Genomic DNA, 17,177 nt, shown 5'->3' on the forward strand with positions numbered 1-17,177 from the left:
TAATGTCTTTTGGTAGTCTAGTACCATTTTTGATGAAAGTTATAAGGACTTATTCAATGTTAATTTATTCATAATGTTCATTTAGAAAGGGTATGTTGTGACTTGGTGCAATCATTGGCATACCCTTGGTTATGAGGTCATTGAGTTATCTGGTCAAGTAAACTTATCAAACATTATTTGGAATTACAATACATTTGCCATATAATATTGGTATGATTTAAAATTGGTCAATTATAATAATATTTAGGACATAATATTGCTAGCCAATTTGTTTGCATAAAATCAAACTATGATGTTATCACCAAACATTTTTCATGAGATTATCATTAGTCAAGTTAATTAACTTCATGTATATACTACATTCATCACAAAATGTTAAGCAAGCCAACTTTTAACCCTTGATTATCCTTTAAGAACAATTCCATTTTTTTCGTATTCAATTAGACATTACAACATTTATTATCTCATGTAAATAATAGCGTAATCATACGGATCTAACGTGTAGGTATCATTCGACATTATAAACTATGTAAACATAGACATACTGATTAGTTAGAACCACATACCAACAACATGCTCGAGATTTACATTACATATACGACAAGAATCAGAAATAGGGAGAACTAGGGGTATGAACATTTGATAATTGGGAACAACAATAGTTTATATTTGTTTAATTCAAAATGTTTAAAATCCTCTTGCAGAAATAAATCCAGGAGAGAAAACCCATACCTTAAAATAGAATTCAATCTATGAAGATCAACTTGCACAATGCACGAAAACCTTGAAGAACTTCCTTGAAATTGCCTAAGATTTTTGTTACGTTGTTCACTATTTTTAAGTCGTAGGTTTTCAAGTTATTAAACTTAGGTCTTAGTCTTAGGAACTGAATATGACTTATTCAACTTATACTAATTCACTTAATTAAATAAATCAATTAGCTAATTACAAAAACGCCACTCCTAAATCGACAAAAAATAGGAGAACATTTGACTTACCCGAATTCTGAAATATATCTTAAGAGTCTCGGTTTTGATCATTTAAATTACTTAATTAAGTCGCTAATTTAATTAATTAAATGACCTGGGGTAATTACTAAATTACCCCTAAGGCGTTAGGACCATAACTAACCCTTTTGGACTACCCTAGGTTAGGTACTAAGAAGTTTCTTTAGTTAGTTACTCGGCTTGTGTTACCCGGTTAGGTCTTAGGTTGTAAGATCCACTAGCTAGTTCATTTTATTTATTCCTAGGTTACTTAGCTAGTTATTTCAGTTAGTTAGATCTTAGGACTGGTTAGGAATCTTTGCCCCACGTGGCTTGACCAGACCTGTGCCTGCCCCCTAACCGTTTTAACTAATCGGTTTGGATTTGTCTCTCTTTCAGTAGCACATGTGCTTGGACATGTGTTTCTGTTCACTTTCCTAACCGTGCACTCTGTTTTCACTTGGAAATTTCAATTTTTTTTGTCTAAAAGGATCCTCACTATGTTATTCGGCTTTGCTTAATCTACAAGATCATTTTAAATGATAATGTGTTATGGTACTTAGGATTGACACTTGGATGCCTAGTACCTAATATGTGTAATGTGAAGAATAAAGTTATTTTAGTTTAGGGTCTTCATTGCAGGTACAATTTCTAATAAAGCTTGAATCAAAACATTTGACATGGACGTGTAGTTTAATTTACTTGTGTATACATAGAAATTTGTTAACACCCTTAGGCCAATAATCTTTAACATGCCCATATTACTCAATATTGGGAATTGGGATTCCTATGTACCGCAATACATATTCTTGAAGACTAATAGACTCTTCAATAGGCAACTACATTTTCTAGAATGTTACATTATCTCCTCTCCCTTAGGAATTTTCGTCCCGAGAACGACACTACTCATCATTTGAATCAAAGAGGGTATTTTCAAAAAAACACATCAACATACTTGAAAATTTACTCTTTGTGAATATTTTATTCACACCTTACTCTTGATGATGCACATCACCTCGAAGCTTATCTGAGGCTTCATGTCTGAGATTGAGGAACTTCCTTTTCAATCTTACATTAACTCAGAGAACATGACAACTCATGCGACAAAAAAATCACATCAACGCTACACAAACATTAAAATGAATGCAAGCATGAACTCATATTAACTCATATGGTGCAAGTATAAAACACACAATTATGGACTTAAAGCACCAAAATCGACTAATTCACTAAAATTTAGAGTTTCATAAAAAACCTCAGACTTAGGTAGAGTATATATCACCTCAAGAACTGAACAAGTGCAGATAACTCAATCTCATATCAGCCTCGGCCACCCATGTTTATCCCTCAACAAGGCGGTTCTTCCATAACACTTTTACGATTGTAACGTCCTTTTTCCTTATCCGCTTCACGTGGCGATCTAAAATATCAAATGGAACCTCTTCATAAGAAAGGTTCTCATAGATTCCTAACCCCTCAAAAGGTAGGATGGATGTTGGATCACCTAGACACTTTGTAAGCATCGAAACATGAAACTCTTGATGAACTGAAGCCAAGACATCTAGTAACTTCAATTCGTATGAAACTTTCCCTACTCACTGCAAGACCTCATAACGATCTTTATACCTCAGAGTAAACTTCCCTTTCTTACCAAATCTCATAGCACCTTTTATGGGTAATATCTTTAGGTAATCTTGATCACCTACCTCGAATTCATAAGCTCTCATCATGTTATCAGCATAGGATTTTTGACGACTCTAAGAAGTATCAAATCTATCTCCAATCATTCTCACCTTTTCCACGGCCTCATGTATGATATAAAGGACAAGGATGGCAGACTCTTCTACTTCAAACCACCAAACTGGGGACCTACATCTCCAATATTATAGTGCTTCAAAAGGTGTAATCCCAATACTGGAATGCTAGCTATTATTATAGGATAACTCAATTAGTGGCAAGTGATCATCCTAACTTCCCTTGATGTCAATAACACATGCTCTTAACATGTCTTCTAGGGTCGGAGTGGTACACTTTGCTTGTCCATCCATTTTAGGGTTAAAAGTAGTGTTGAGCTTTAATTTTGAACCCAAGATATTTTAGAAAGATCTCCAAAAATGAGAAGTGAAATGGGATCCCCTCTCCGAAATAACAGATAAAGGAATCCAATTCTACCTCAAGATATCATCAACATATAGCTTGGCATAATCTTCTGCTCTGTAAGTATATTTCACAAGAATGAAGTGAGCAATCTTAGTCATCCTGTCAACAATGATCCAAATGGAATCATGCAGTTTTTGGGTCTTGGGAAGAATAACAGAAAAGTCCATATTAATAGCCTCCCACTTCCATGTTGGGATCTCAATCGACTTGGTTAGACCTCCAGTCTTATGGTGTTCGACCATAACCTATTGATAATTGGGACATTCCTCCACAAACTTAGTGATATTTTGCTTCATAACCAATAAATTTCCTTCAGATCATGATACATCTTGGTGGAACTTGGATGAATGGAATACCTGGAGCCATGAGCCTCTGCGATAATATTAGGCCTCACATTATCAATATTTAGTATGCACAATATTTAAGAACATTACCTCCCCCTGGGAGAATGATTCATTAAGTTTACTCAAAAGCGAATCTTTAAACTGCATGAGTACTAGGTCGAGATGCTGTTAATCTCTAACATCTAAAACAAATGAGGATTCCGAACTTGAATGAATCGAAACACCCCTATTTGGTGTACCTACAAGATACACACCTAACCTAGCCAATTGGTGTACTTCTTTAACCAACTCCTTCTTCTCATTATCGATATGAGGCACACTGCCCATTCTCAATCGGCTTAAACCATCGGCCACTACATTGGCCTTACCTTAGTGATAGTGGACACTCATGTCAAAGTCCTTGAGCAACTCTAGCTGTCTCATCTAACGAAAATTCAATTCTCTCTATGTAAAAACATATTAATGACTTTTATAGTCAGTAAATACGTAAACATCTACACCATATTCCCTTCACCACTCCTCGTTAATGTGAGAATAGGGGCCAAAGTGTTTTAGTCTTTGATCTCATTAAATCTCTTTTAACAAGTTCAAGACCACTCAAACTTTGCCTTATTCATTGTTAAAGTCGTAAATAGCGCAGCAATTGCGGAAAATCTCTCAACAAACCTGCGATATGAATTAGCCAAACCCAAGAAAAATGGAATATATGTTTGAGTGAGGGGTCTCCCACAATTTTTTATTGCCTCAATCTTTTTTGGATCGACCTCTACACCCTGGTCGGTAACTATATGACCAAGAAAGGTCACTGATCTCAGCCGAAATTCACATTTGCTGAGCTTTTAATACAACAAATGTTCTCTGAGAATTGACAATGTCATTCTCAAATGATGTTCATGCTATTCTCTAGTCATAGACTATATGAGGATGTCATCTATGAATATTATGTCAAAAGAATCATGAAATTCACGAAAGACTTTGTTCATAAGGTCTGTAAACGCGGCTACTGCGTTAGTGAGACCAAATGACATGAAAAGAAACTCGTAATTACCATACCTAGTATAGAAGGCAATCTTTGGAACGTTTTCATGTATCACTCTATGTTGGTGATACCCTAACTGAAGATCTATTTTAGAAAAGAAACTTGTACCTTGAGGCTTATCAAATAGATCATCGATTCCGGGAAGAGGGTATTTGTTCTTTGTAGTGACTATGTTGATTTGTAGAGAATCGATACACATTCTATGAATTTCATCCTTTTTCTTAACGAACAACATTGGAGCACCCCATTAGGATATGGTCGACTGGTTGAAGCCCTTATCAAGTAGATCTTTTAACTGCAACTTCAATTCTTGAGTTCCACTAGAGCCATTCCATAGGAAGGAACATAAATTGTTTTGGTGTTGGGATCTATGTCAAAACAAAAGTCAATTTTGCGTTCAAGATGGATTCCTATTAAATCCTCCGTAAATACATCTTGAAATTCAGTCACTATGGCCACAAAATCTATGGAAGGAAGTTAATGTTCTAAGTCATTGACTATGAATAAATGGCATAAATAACTCTTAGATAATATCCTATTTGTTTTATGATTGGAGACTATTTGTCCAGTTAGATTTGAAGCACGCCTTTCCAATTTCTTCTCAAACTCATTTGGAAACTGAAACCTTACTACCTTTCTTCGACAATCTATGGTAGCATAGCATCCATGGAGCCAATCCAAACACAAAATTATATCAAAATAAATCATGGTTAAATCTACTAGGTTAGAATATGTAACTATATCAAGAATAGTAATTTGGCAATCCAGGTATACCCATTCAACCCTTATGTTGTCTCCTATAAGAGTACTAACTAGTAAAGGCCCATTCAAGATCACAGGAAGCAATTCAAATTTACCAGATACTAAAGGAGTAACAAAAGAGGTCGATCCTTTATATAACAATACATACACAGGAAAAGAAAAGACAAGCAACTTACTAGTGACAACATTAGTTTTCTTCTTCTGCTCCTCTATTCCTTTCAATGCATAGAACTAGTTCCTCTTGGGAGGCTCGCCTGATACAGTAGGATTGGGCCAAAGCTAAGCATTGTCCTCATCCTGATTCATCACATGTGGGCAGTACCTGATCATAAACCCACTATTGCCGCAACCACAAATGACATTAGAATAAATCATGCACTCCACTCTATGTGAACGACCACACTTACCACATGAGTTTCCATCACACTGGGCATTTATAACATTTCCGTTCTTGGAATTAGTGTTATTTAAAGAAGTAGGATTACCATAGTTCTTGTGCCTCTTCTTGAACTTGGACCTGTCGTGGGCTCCAAACGAATTCTAACTACTACTAGAAATAGTCTAATTTGAGGGACTGCTCTTGTTTCCTTCTCGACCTCTCTTTATCCGACGACTTTCCTCAACATGTTGTGCATGAACCATAAACCTACCAAGGTCCGTGTTGTCATGCAACATGGATGCATGACATTCCTCTTCCAAATACGGTGATACACAAATCAAAAACCTGCTCCTCTCTTGCCCACAATTGGACACCAGAGAAGAAACATATTTGAAAAGCTTAAAAAACATCAAGAAGTATTCTTTGACCGACATACCTCCCTAAAATAGGTTGATAAACTCCTTAACCTTGGCCTCTCTCTTCTCTCTAGGAAAGAGCCTATCCAGGAATGTAGTCTTGAGAATGTCCCAAGTGATGGGAACATCTCCTGGTGTTAGTCTATCTCGCCACATCATGTGCCAAAGTTGAGCCACATCCTTTAAATTGTATGCAACCAACTCAGCATTCTCCTCTTTATTAACACCAATAGCACAGAGAATCTTGTGAACCTCATCCACATGCTCTTGGGATCCTTATTTGTCTTGGACCCAAAGTAGGCTGGAAGATTCATTCTAGTGAAATCTCTTAGTCTACTAGCCATGGTGCTAGCGTAAGGGTTCTCCCTGGGAGAACACTCTCTAGTGGCCTAGGTTGTGATAGCATGTGCGATCTAAGCCAGTGCTGCTGTCATTTCTCCACTCGTCAACGCAGTTGGGTTGAAAGGCACCTGCTCTCCAGCAGCAAGGGCTTGAGAAGGAGCTTGGTTTCCCCCAGAGGCTGCCTCTACAACTCTCCTGCCAGCGTTTCTTCTTGTGTTCATTTTCTACACACACACACAAGAAGGAAGTTAGATGCTGAAATGACACAAAATGTAAATGCTCTAGACAACAAGATAAAGAGTAGAAGAAGAGAAGATTCTTAGCATCACTTAGTCTCTAAGTAATGATTGTGGTGAACTTCACAACCATTTGCTAGAAACAACGGAACATCGTTTTTTTGAGCCTTAGTTCCTAGTTAATTAACCCTTATGCTCTGATACCAAGTTTTTTACACTCGTAATCTAGACCCCACATAAGACCGGCGTCATTAACCTCTCAGAGGTCACAGAAAAGCCTCTTCTTAGCTTTCATCACAATCTTACAATTAAATTTTTGGAAAATTTAAACCGTTTTAATACTTAGTGAAGTGTACTTAGACTTTATATAATTACAGCATAAGATTTATATACTAATCAGCTCAAACATAACAACTATCTATTAATATATAAAACGATTGAAATAAGAAATCATAATATTAATTATAGTTTACCAAACCGTCCCTAATACAAATGCTTGAGCAAATCTTTGAAATGAAATACTAGGTACAACATCCACTAGATATATCTAATGTACTAAACCTAGAATAATAAACGTAGGCATCCTCAAACTCAAGAGGACCTACCAAAGTCTGGACATCGCTAATCCAAACCGCTTCAATGAATCTTCAGTCATCTCGAGAACCTACGCCTATAAAGATTGTAACAGCATTGGCGTTAGTACACACTTGTACTAATAATGGGAGTATGCACATAAACGCATGAGGATTATGCATGATATAAGAAAGCTCTTCCTATAGCAACATGTCATTTCTAGAAAGTGAAGTCACTATACTCTCCTAATTCTTTATTTGTAAATCATGCTATGAATAGGATGTGTTTTCATGCATTTAAAGAATACAAATTATTTTTTATATGAAAATAATACTTTGGAATAATTAACATAATTTTAAAACAAGTTAAACAAAAGGTATTATTTTTGCTCCCTTAGGCCGAGAGCTTCTTATCCCGTGCCTTTTATGGTTATTTTTCAGTCTTTTCTTCTTGTTGTTGTGTAGTTAAAATATCTCCTTTGATCTTATGCTTTACCTTCAAGTGCAACGATTCATTGTAGTCCCATACCTATAGTGTATCAAATAAGTAATCCGAAGGATTAAGGAAATGATTTGGCTTTCCTACTCACAAGTTATATTTCTCATTCTTGTCAAATTGGGCATGAATGTATTCATAAGTCAATCATTAATGGCTAGGATCATTCTTTAATTATTTGTATAATATATAGATCTTGGGGCATATTTTCATACTCCAATATTGTAATAAGCCAATAACTTATCAAAAATTCATTTTTGTCAACAATTGATGATTGATATTCTTAAGCTCTTCCATATTTAGTTCACTTAGAACTTACATTTCTTCTACTTTGATCTGTTGTTCACTTTGAACATGCTATTTTCTTTCGGTTTTTACTTTCTTAAAGAAATATTTAGCATTAACTGATATAGATCATGTGAGCTAACATGAAATACAGTGTCTTCCCCACAAATAAAAGAGTTGGTTCACCGGCAAAGGTAAAACCGAATCCAGTGTCTTCCCCACACCAAAAAGAGGTGGTTCACTGGCTAAAGTGAAACAAAATCCACTATCTTCCTCACACAAAAAAGAGGTGGTTCAAGTCTAAAGTGAAACTGAATACTCTCTTGATCATCAACCGACATAGATCATGTGAGCTAACATGAAATCCAGTCTCTTCCCCACACATAATAGAGGTGGTTTCACCAGCCAATGTGAAAAGTGAATACTACCTAGCATTCTTTGGTGGAATAATCAACTATCTAGTTCCTATGTTTGAAACATAGTTCATAGACTAGGAGACTTATGACACCCTGATCCACCTTGGTAATGAACTCGTCTCATCAAGCTTACATGTGCCGGCACAAGATCATTGCTAGTCTATCTTTGCGTAGATCAGATTTATTATACATTACAACTTTTAGAGTTGACTTAAAAATTATTGAAGTTGGCTTCTAGTATGAGGTATACTTAGCTCGATCGATGACTGGTCACATCTTTCGTTAATGCTTGATGAATGTGAATTTAATCTTACATTATGAACATGGTGCGAGTGAGACTTGTCTCGCGGTTTCTAGCACCCTCTTTTGTGAGAAACTTTAACATAATCATTTATATGTAAGTAAGACTTATCTAACTTCCTTTCACACTAATTATTAGGTCAATTTCATAACTCATAAGCTTTAAGTTATTTCATTACTCACCTTATCTCGTTGAATGTCTTTTGGTTGTCTTGTACCATTCTTTATGAATGTTATAAGGACTTATTCAATGTTATTATATTCACAATGTTCATTTAGATAAGGTATGTTGGGACTTGTCCCAATCGTGAGCATACATCTGGTTATGAGTTCATTGAGTTACATATTGTCAAGTAAACTTGTCGAACATGCATTTGGCATTACAATACATTTGTCATATAAGATTGGTATGATTTAATATATGCCAATTCTAATAATATTATGGACATAATATTGCTATTCAATTTGTTGTCATAAAATAAAACGATGATATTATCAGAAAACATTTTCCATGAGATTATTATTAGCCAGGTCAATTAACCTTTGATTATCCCTTAAGAACAATTCCATTTTCTCGAACACAATTAGGCATTACAACATTTATAATTTCATGAAAATAATACCCTAATCATACATATCTAACATGTAGGTCTCACTCGACATTATAAATCACTGAAACACACACATACTTATCAGTTAGCACCACATACAAACAACATGCTCAAGATTTACATTATACCTACTACAAGAATCGGAAATAGGGGGAACTGGGGGTATCAATATCCAATCATTGGGAACAATGCTAGATTCGATTTCTTCAATTCAAAAACGTTTAAAAGACTCTTGGAGAAAGGAATCCAAGAGAGAAAACTGATATCTTACTGTAGAATAAAATCTAAGAAGATCTCCTTGCATTTGCACGAAAACCATGAAGAACCGCCTTGAAATCTCCTAAGGTTTTTTCTTACGTTGTCCACTATTTTTCAGTCGTAAATTTTCTAGAGATTAAACGTGAGACTAATTTTTAGGAACTGAATATGACTAATTCAACTTATACTAATTAAGTTAACTACATAAATCAATTAGCTAATTACAAAAACATCCCTCCTAAATTGTCCAAAAATAAGAGAACATTTGACTTAACTAAATTCTGAAATTTTGCTTAAGCGTCTCAGTTTAATTTAAGTTAATTAATTAGTTTCTAATATAATTAATTATGTGACATAGAGTAACTACTAAAGAAACCATATGTCGTTAAAACCATAACTAACCCTTTTAGACCATCCTAGGTTATTTACTAGGATGTTTCTTTAGTTATTTACACGGTTGGTGTCACCCAGTTAGGTCTTAGGTTGTCGGATCCACTACCTACTTCATTTTAATTAGTCTTAGGTGAGTTAGCTATATATGTCGGTTAGTTAGAGTTCACGACTAGTTAGGTAGCTTGACCCCACGTGGCTTGACTCGACGTGCGCCTTCCCCCTAACCGAATTGGTTGGGCGTTGTCTCTCGGCCAGTAGCACATGTGCTTGCATATCTGTTGCCGTGTTCTATCCTAGTCGTGCACTCTGTTTGCACTTTTCGTTCACTTTTTGTTGTCCTAATGATCCTCACAATGTCCTTGTGCACAGCTTTATCTAAATGATCATTTTAAATGATCATGTGCTATGGTACTTAGTCTTGACACTTGGATGCCTAGTACCTAATGTGTATAATGTGAAGAATATAGTCATTTAAGTTTTGGGTCTTCATTGCAGGTACGATTTAAAAATAAGCATGGATTGGAACATTTGACATCGATGTGTATTTTATTTTACTTGAGTATATACAGAAATTGGCAAACACGCTCAAGCCAATAATCTTTAACATGCCCAATATTAATCAATATTGGGCATTAAGATTTTTATGTACCTCAATACATATTCTTTAAGCCTAATAGAATATTCACTAGACAAGTACATTTTCTGGATTGTTACAACTTCCCTTCTACGCATGTCAACATTGATTTTGATAATGAACTAGATATTGTAATAGTTTGGACCAAGCAATGAATGTTATTGAGCGACAGCCTAAGAGAAACCAAACATTGATTCCCACTTTTAAATCTGTTGATGAAACACCTATTGAACCTGTTTGTATCTCTCTTCTAGAGCTTCCTTGGCATTTTTATTATAAAGAAATACTTACTGATATGCTAGCTCCTATATGTAAGGTATTATATTTAGACAATGCTACAGTTAATAAAACATGGGGTTTGATAGCAAGAGTTAGAATCCATCTTGATTTCACAAAGGATAGACCTAAGTATGTGTGGCTTGGTTATGATGAGTAAGATCTTAATAAAGGTAAGTTGAAAAGTATTGAGTATGAAAAGTTACCGAATTATTGTCATTACTGTAAGCACCAACAACATATGATCGAGGAGTGTACAGTCAAATTGAGGGATGAGGAATCGTATAAAAAGAATAAAATGGAATATGCACAAAAAAGTAGTACCAATGCTGAAAAAAAATCTAGTAATGTTCCAATAAAATTACATCAAGGGAAACACCCTAAAGATAACACACCATCAATACAAAACTAAGAAGCAAAAACAGGTCCCTAAGACTGCATGGAAAGCTAAGGAATTACAAAACTAGATGTTTTGCTAGAGGGCAAAGTTATAGAAAAAGCAAGTATAGCATATAATGTCCCTACTTATAACACTTCCATTGATCAAGATACACAGGAACATGGTACATCTCAACTGGAAACAAGCATGCAAGCACGAAAAGAAGGTATCAAAATTTAGAAGCTACAACAACCAGATCATGCAGTCCACGAATAAATTATTCTAGGAGAAATGCAGCCGCATATGAAGGAACATGATACAATTATAGCCGACCTGCTGAATATGAGAAGTTTTGCAGCAAAAATTGTACACGCATATCACAATTTAAAACCAACAGACAATGTATGTCATACAATTCATGCAATCCACGTACAAATTACTGTAAAAATGTGAAAAATGTAATAGATGTACCAGGTAAGACTCCACCTCCTCATACATCACAACACACTCCTATTATTTCTGAAACTAATAAAATATGTGTAGGTATAGAAGGAAGTGAAAGTCTACATCGACGAGGTTATTATGATCAAAGCTTACTTGAATCACAGCAACCTGCAGATAACAACACAAGGCAGCAACTTTGTGAGGAGATTCAAATAGAGGTTGAAGAAAGATCTCCTTAAACCAATAACAACAGATACAAGACAAGACTGAGCAAATAAAGAAGATATGCACTAAAAAGTACAAGAGAAGGAGCATGACACATGGATCAAAAATGAACAACAAGGACAACAAGAGAGAGTTTAAGAAGTAGATTAATATATCCATATAGCATCGGATGATGAGTATGGTGAAGATACTCAATATTTAGAAAGTAATGAAGATAAAGAAGAGGTATAATCCACCTTCCACACTGATTATGAAGATGAAATACAAGAATTTCAAGAGAACAAAGAGTTGTCCTCAAGATGAAGGAAGATTACTAGACATAATCTTTATTCTGAAAATATTAATTTGCCAACCAAAAAATCTACAAGTAGAGGCTTGTCATGTTATGAGTAGAGTGAATGGTCTGTTCATGATTTACAACACTTGTTTATCAATTTCGTTTTGTTTTATATGTAGAATAATGTGCAAGATACGTACTTTTATACATCCTAATCATAATGATTATGTCTAGTTTTGATATAGTTATTAGAATAGTTCTTTTTTTAACTTTTATTGACTTTTCTTTTAAAGGGGAGAGTCTCCCACGTTTATGTATTCTTAGTAAACTTTGTTTTACGAAGTATTCTTCCATTGGTTCTTAGTCTCTTTTGAATAAACTTTGATGTATCGGGATGGAGTTGAATAACCTTAGTAGGTTGATCGACTAATTACCCACCTTAAAATCAGAGGTAAGGCTTATGTCCCCCTATATGTATTTTTCATTTTAATAAATTATAAGGCCTAAAGGTGTTTTTGAGCCCCTAACCCACAAAAAGGGTCATTATAATTTTTTTAAAAACCCTAAAAGATGTCAAAGACCTACCTAAACCCTAAATCCTAAATTAATAACCCAAAAACCTTAAACCCTTCACCTTTAGAAACTCTAAATCCTATAAACCATAAAAATCATTTTGAACCTCTACAATAATCCTTAAATCCTAAAAATCCTAAAACCTTATGATTAAAAAATCAAAAATAAACCCAAAGACTTAATCCCTAAATAACCCTAAGAAACACTTAACCCTTAAATACCCTAAATCTAAAAAAATCTAATTACTAAACCCTATAAAGGCATAAGTTATGTATACTAAACCCTAAAAAAACAAAAATTCTAAGTACTAAACACTAAAGCCTAAACCCATAAACTAAATCACTAAAACGAAACAAATTCTAAGCCCTAAACCTTAAACCCTTACAACTTCATTGAAAATCCTAGGGAACCTACACCCTAAGCCTTAAGAAAACCTAAATACTATAAACCCTAAAACCATTAGAAACTCTGCAAAACCCCTAGTATCTTGTAAGGAACCTCAAAATTAACTAAGATAATCTAGAGCCTCACATGTGCCTTGTTTCTTTGAGTTAGTGAGGTAAGTTTCTACATGCTTGTGTTGCATTTGTTGCATAATGGTATCAAGTTTGTTCTTCTTGTAAGTTTGGTGCATTTACTATTATTTTGTACTATGTCGAATGATTTGAGCTAGTATATGTGTCATTGAGTCCCTGAAAATGGTTGAAAGTGTTAAGTGTCATTCGAGTACGAGCCCAAGTGGGGGGATAATTTTCGGACACTAAAAAAGAAATAGGACAATTTATAGCCTCACATATGTCATAAGGTTTCATAACTTGGGTGCAAACATTAAAGGATGACCAAGGCATCCGAAAATTTGTTGTTTCTGTGTTAGTTTTCCTTTGTATGTTTTCTTTGTTTTTATGTCTAAAATGATAGGGGTTACCCTAGTTTTATATAGTCGTGTTTAGATTCAAAATTCCAATGTACTAATCCCCAAGAATAACCCTAAGGGTCCTTTAGGAGAACCCAAAGATAGAAAAAGAACTTCCAAGGCAGTCTCGAACTGCGCCCATGATCGATGCCTAGTGGACTAGTTGACGCCCCATAGATTGGGTGTATGGATCACTACTTAGTCGTGGGAGCTTAGCCCCTAAACTAGAGAGTCTCCGTCACAAACGATGGATCAACAGGAGGGATCATTAACTAGACAATGGCCCATCGTTTGAATATTTCAATTGGACATGCAACATGTTGCCTAGACACGACTAAGGGTGAATTGGGAAATTCACCCAACATTTCAATTAAAGGATGACCGGTTATTTTACCTATTTTGGTGTATTTTAAGTTAGTTAAAATCATAAAACCCCTAATTAGAATTCATTCTTCAAATGAAACTCTTCCCTCCCAAATATGGTTCTTTTGAAACCTCCATTAGAGATCAAGCTCAAGATAAAACTAGGAGGATGGAATCCAAGTGTTTTATTCTTAAAATTTCGTGGATTTTTTTCTATCAAGGTATGGTTTCCCTTGATACTTAGTTAAACTTTCATCTAATGGGTTCTATCAAAGACTTTCCAATGTGTTTCTTAGAGAAAAATTCCTAAACTTCAATCTAAACATGTGTTCATTGTTAAATGTTTTCCAATTTCATTGTAATTATAGATTTATTATTCATGAATGGTTCTAACATAATATTCAATGAATTTCCTTTAAAACCCCAGGATCTCCATAATCTTTCAATTAAGCCTATAATGTGGGTTTTGTGATCTCCGTTAGATGTTAATTGAATTATGATTAGATTATAATTTATTATTTAATGCCATTGCTATCTGTATCAATTACATATGAATTGTTGCTGATTGATATATGATTATCATTTCTTGGAGTATTTGTAAGTTGACCTAATTCCTAGTATTTAATATTGAAGCTAGTGTTGTATGGTATGGTCCACTTTTGGTGGTGGTGATTACATTCTTGTCTATCTATACATGTTTTGATCGTTGAATCGAGGGCAATAGATTTAAAGGGATTTGATATGAGAATTCTCATGACTGTAATGGTTTTGTGTAGTCTTCATTTCTAGTTTAATGACTTAGGTATATTGATAATGTTATGCATATGTGAATGATGTTGTTAGGGTTAGGTATGATCTACATATTTCATTTTGATGAATAATCTTGTTGAATGACCCCTACCTTTGTAACCATATATGAATGTGTGATCTTATGATTGTTAGGTGTCTTCTATTAAAATGTCGCATATGTTCTTGTCCTCTATGATGTAATGAGAGTGTTTTATCTATAGTCCCTGAATGTTATATGTGTGTGTTTTTCTTGACTTAGGGGATATGGTAAATGTGTTGTGATCCTATGAAGGGTGGTTTCCTAGGTAACTAGGTTGTTGCTCTTGTCAAGACCCTCAGAATGAGTTTAGGTGTCTAGAGACTCACTTGTTCTTAAAAAGTTTAGTAACATGCTAATTAAGTTAATTAAATTGTGTATACTTGATATTAACTAGTTTGGAGGTCAAACGTCGAAGACCGTTAGAGACGTTCGAAAGTTAGACTTTAGACGTGCTACTGTGTACTTGTGTGTTTTCCATGTTTTTATGTGTTTTTTGGAGTCTATATTCAGTGGTTATGACCCTAACATCTAAATAAACTCATTTAGGGTCAAAAATTCTAGGTATGACTCCCCAAGGGCTGGCCTAGGGGTCCTCGAGGAGGACCAAACCTTGGGCCAAAAGATGCCCAAGTAAGTAGCCATTTGTTCTTCCATGTACATGTAAGCGACGCGGTGTGGGGTGTCAGTACGTAAATTGTTTGATCCGCATTGTGGACAAAAAATGCACACTTGACTTCCCCAAGAATTAATTCCAAATTATGTTGGAACAGTTGCGCGACGTGGACTTGTTCCCCAAAGAATTTTCCAAATATTCAATTTAAGTTTGATGGGTCTTAAAGTACAAATGAGTACGGGGGTATTTTCGGTATTTTGGAAGGTGGATATTAACTGTTTTGAAGACCTATTTAACTCCTTTCCCATGTAAAACCCCCACACCCAATAAGAAAACCAAAATTCCAAAACTCTATTTTCTTCCAGATTCTCTCAAACCTCCATGGGAGACCAAAACTCAAGTTCAAGATAGGGGCTGATTTCAAGTTTTTCTTCTCCAATTATTCATAGGTATTCAATGAATAAGGTATGGCAGTCATTTATTTATTGTAAATCTACCATCTAACGAGTTCAATCAATGATTTTCAAAAGTTGTTCAAAGACCAAAATTCCTAATTTTCAATCTACTCATGGGTTCATAGTCAAATTAATTTCGAAGTCATTCTAATGAAGGATTTAGGTTTAATTACTATTTTAACTGTGCATTTCAATACAATTTTATGAAGAACCCATGATCATTATAATTTCTCAAATTCGTCTATAATGTGGGTCGTGTTATCATGATGATAAGATTATTATATTATGTTTAGATTGTAATGAATTGATTAGTTCTATATCCATTTGTGTCAATTGATTATGAATTTTTGGGAATTGATCAAGATGATCTTTATCTTAAAGATTTGGTGAGTTGACCTATTTCTTCTAATTAGCTAAGAATCTACATTGAATTTTGTTGATTGGTATGGTCCAATTATAGTGGTGGTGTTTACATTCTTGTAAATGTTTATATGTTATGATCATGGCCTTAAATACATTAGATGCTAGATGAATTGTTATGATGATTTCCATGTTTAGTAATTTGTAGGATATAGCCTTGAATCTAGTATCATGTCTAAGTTAAGTGGTGTAAAAATATGTTATGTGTGTAGTTTCCACACTACTTGAATGTTTTAGGTGTGTGGATAATTTTGTGTTTATATGATGATTATTTTAGGTTTACGTGTGGTCTAGATAGATAATAATGAGTAAAATTCTTCTAGAATGACCCCTACCTAACTAAACCCTATATGAATGTGCGATCAAAGTATGATATGAGTCTTCTATTCTAATGTCTGATATGCTCTTGTCTTCTATGATTTAATGTGAGTGGGTGTAGTCTATAGTCCTTAATACTTTATATGTGTGTATTACTTGAGACTTGAGGAATGTAGTACATGTGTTATTGTCTTTAGAAGGTGGCTTCCTCAATGTTATGTTATAAAAATTATGTGGTCATGTTGGCCAATGTACACACACACTTCATGAATGACTATGAATATCATTCATGACGATTAAGAAAAAGGTAGTTCTCCTATGTATCATTACCCATTTGTATGCATGTTAAGTATATGATTAATGAAGTTATGAACATGTGTGATTAGAAGTGTTATGTTAATGTAGATCTCACATTCTATGCACAACACATGATGTATGATTGTATAAATATGTGAAAGGACAT

General features: G+C 34.6%; 1 protein-coding gene across 1 annotated transcript in view; it reads right to left on the bottom strand.

The window, feature by feature from the left end:
• Positions 1-6,499: 6,499 nt before the first annotated feature.
• LOC138338446 (uncharacterized) overlaps positions 6,500-17,177 on the bottom strand; it is a 62,447-nt gene continuing 51,769 nt past the window's right edge. The window contains exon 4 of the mRNA XM_069289410.1: positions 6,500-6,652. Coding sequence (XP_069145511.1) covers positions 6,500-6,652 — 153 coding nt within the window. The remainder of the gene's footprint in view (positions 6,653-17,177) is intronic.

The sequence above is a fragment of the Solanum lycopersicum genome, chromosome 9 (genome assembly GCF_036512215.1).
Source record: "Solanum lycopersicum chromosome 9, SLM_r2.1".
NCBI lineage: Eukaryota > Viridiplantae > Streptophyta > Magnoliopsida > Solanales > Solanaceae > Solanum > Solanum lycopersicum.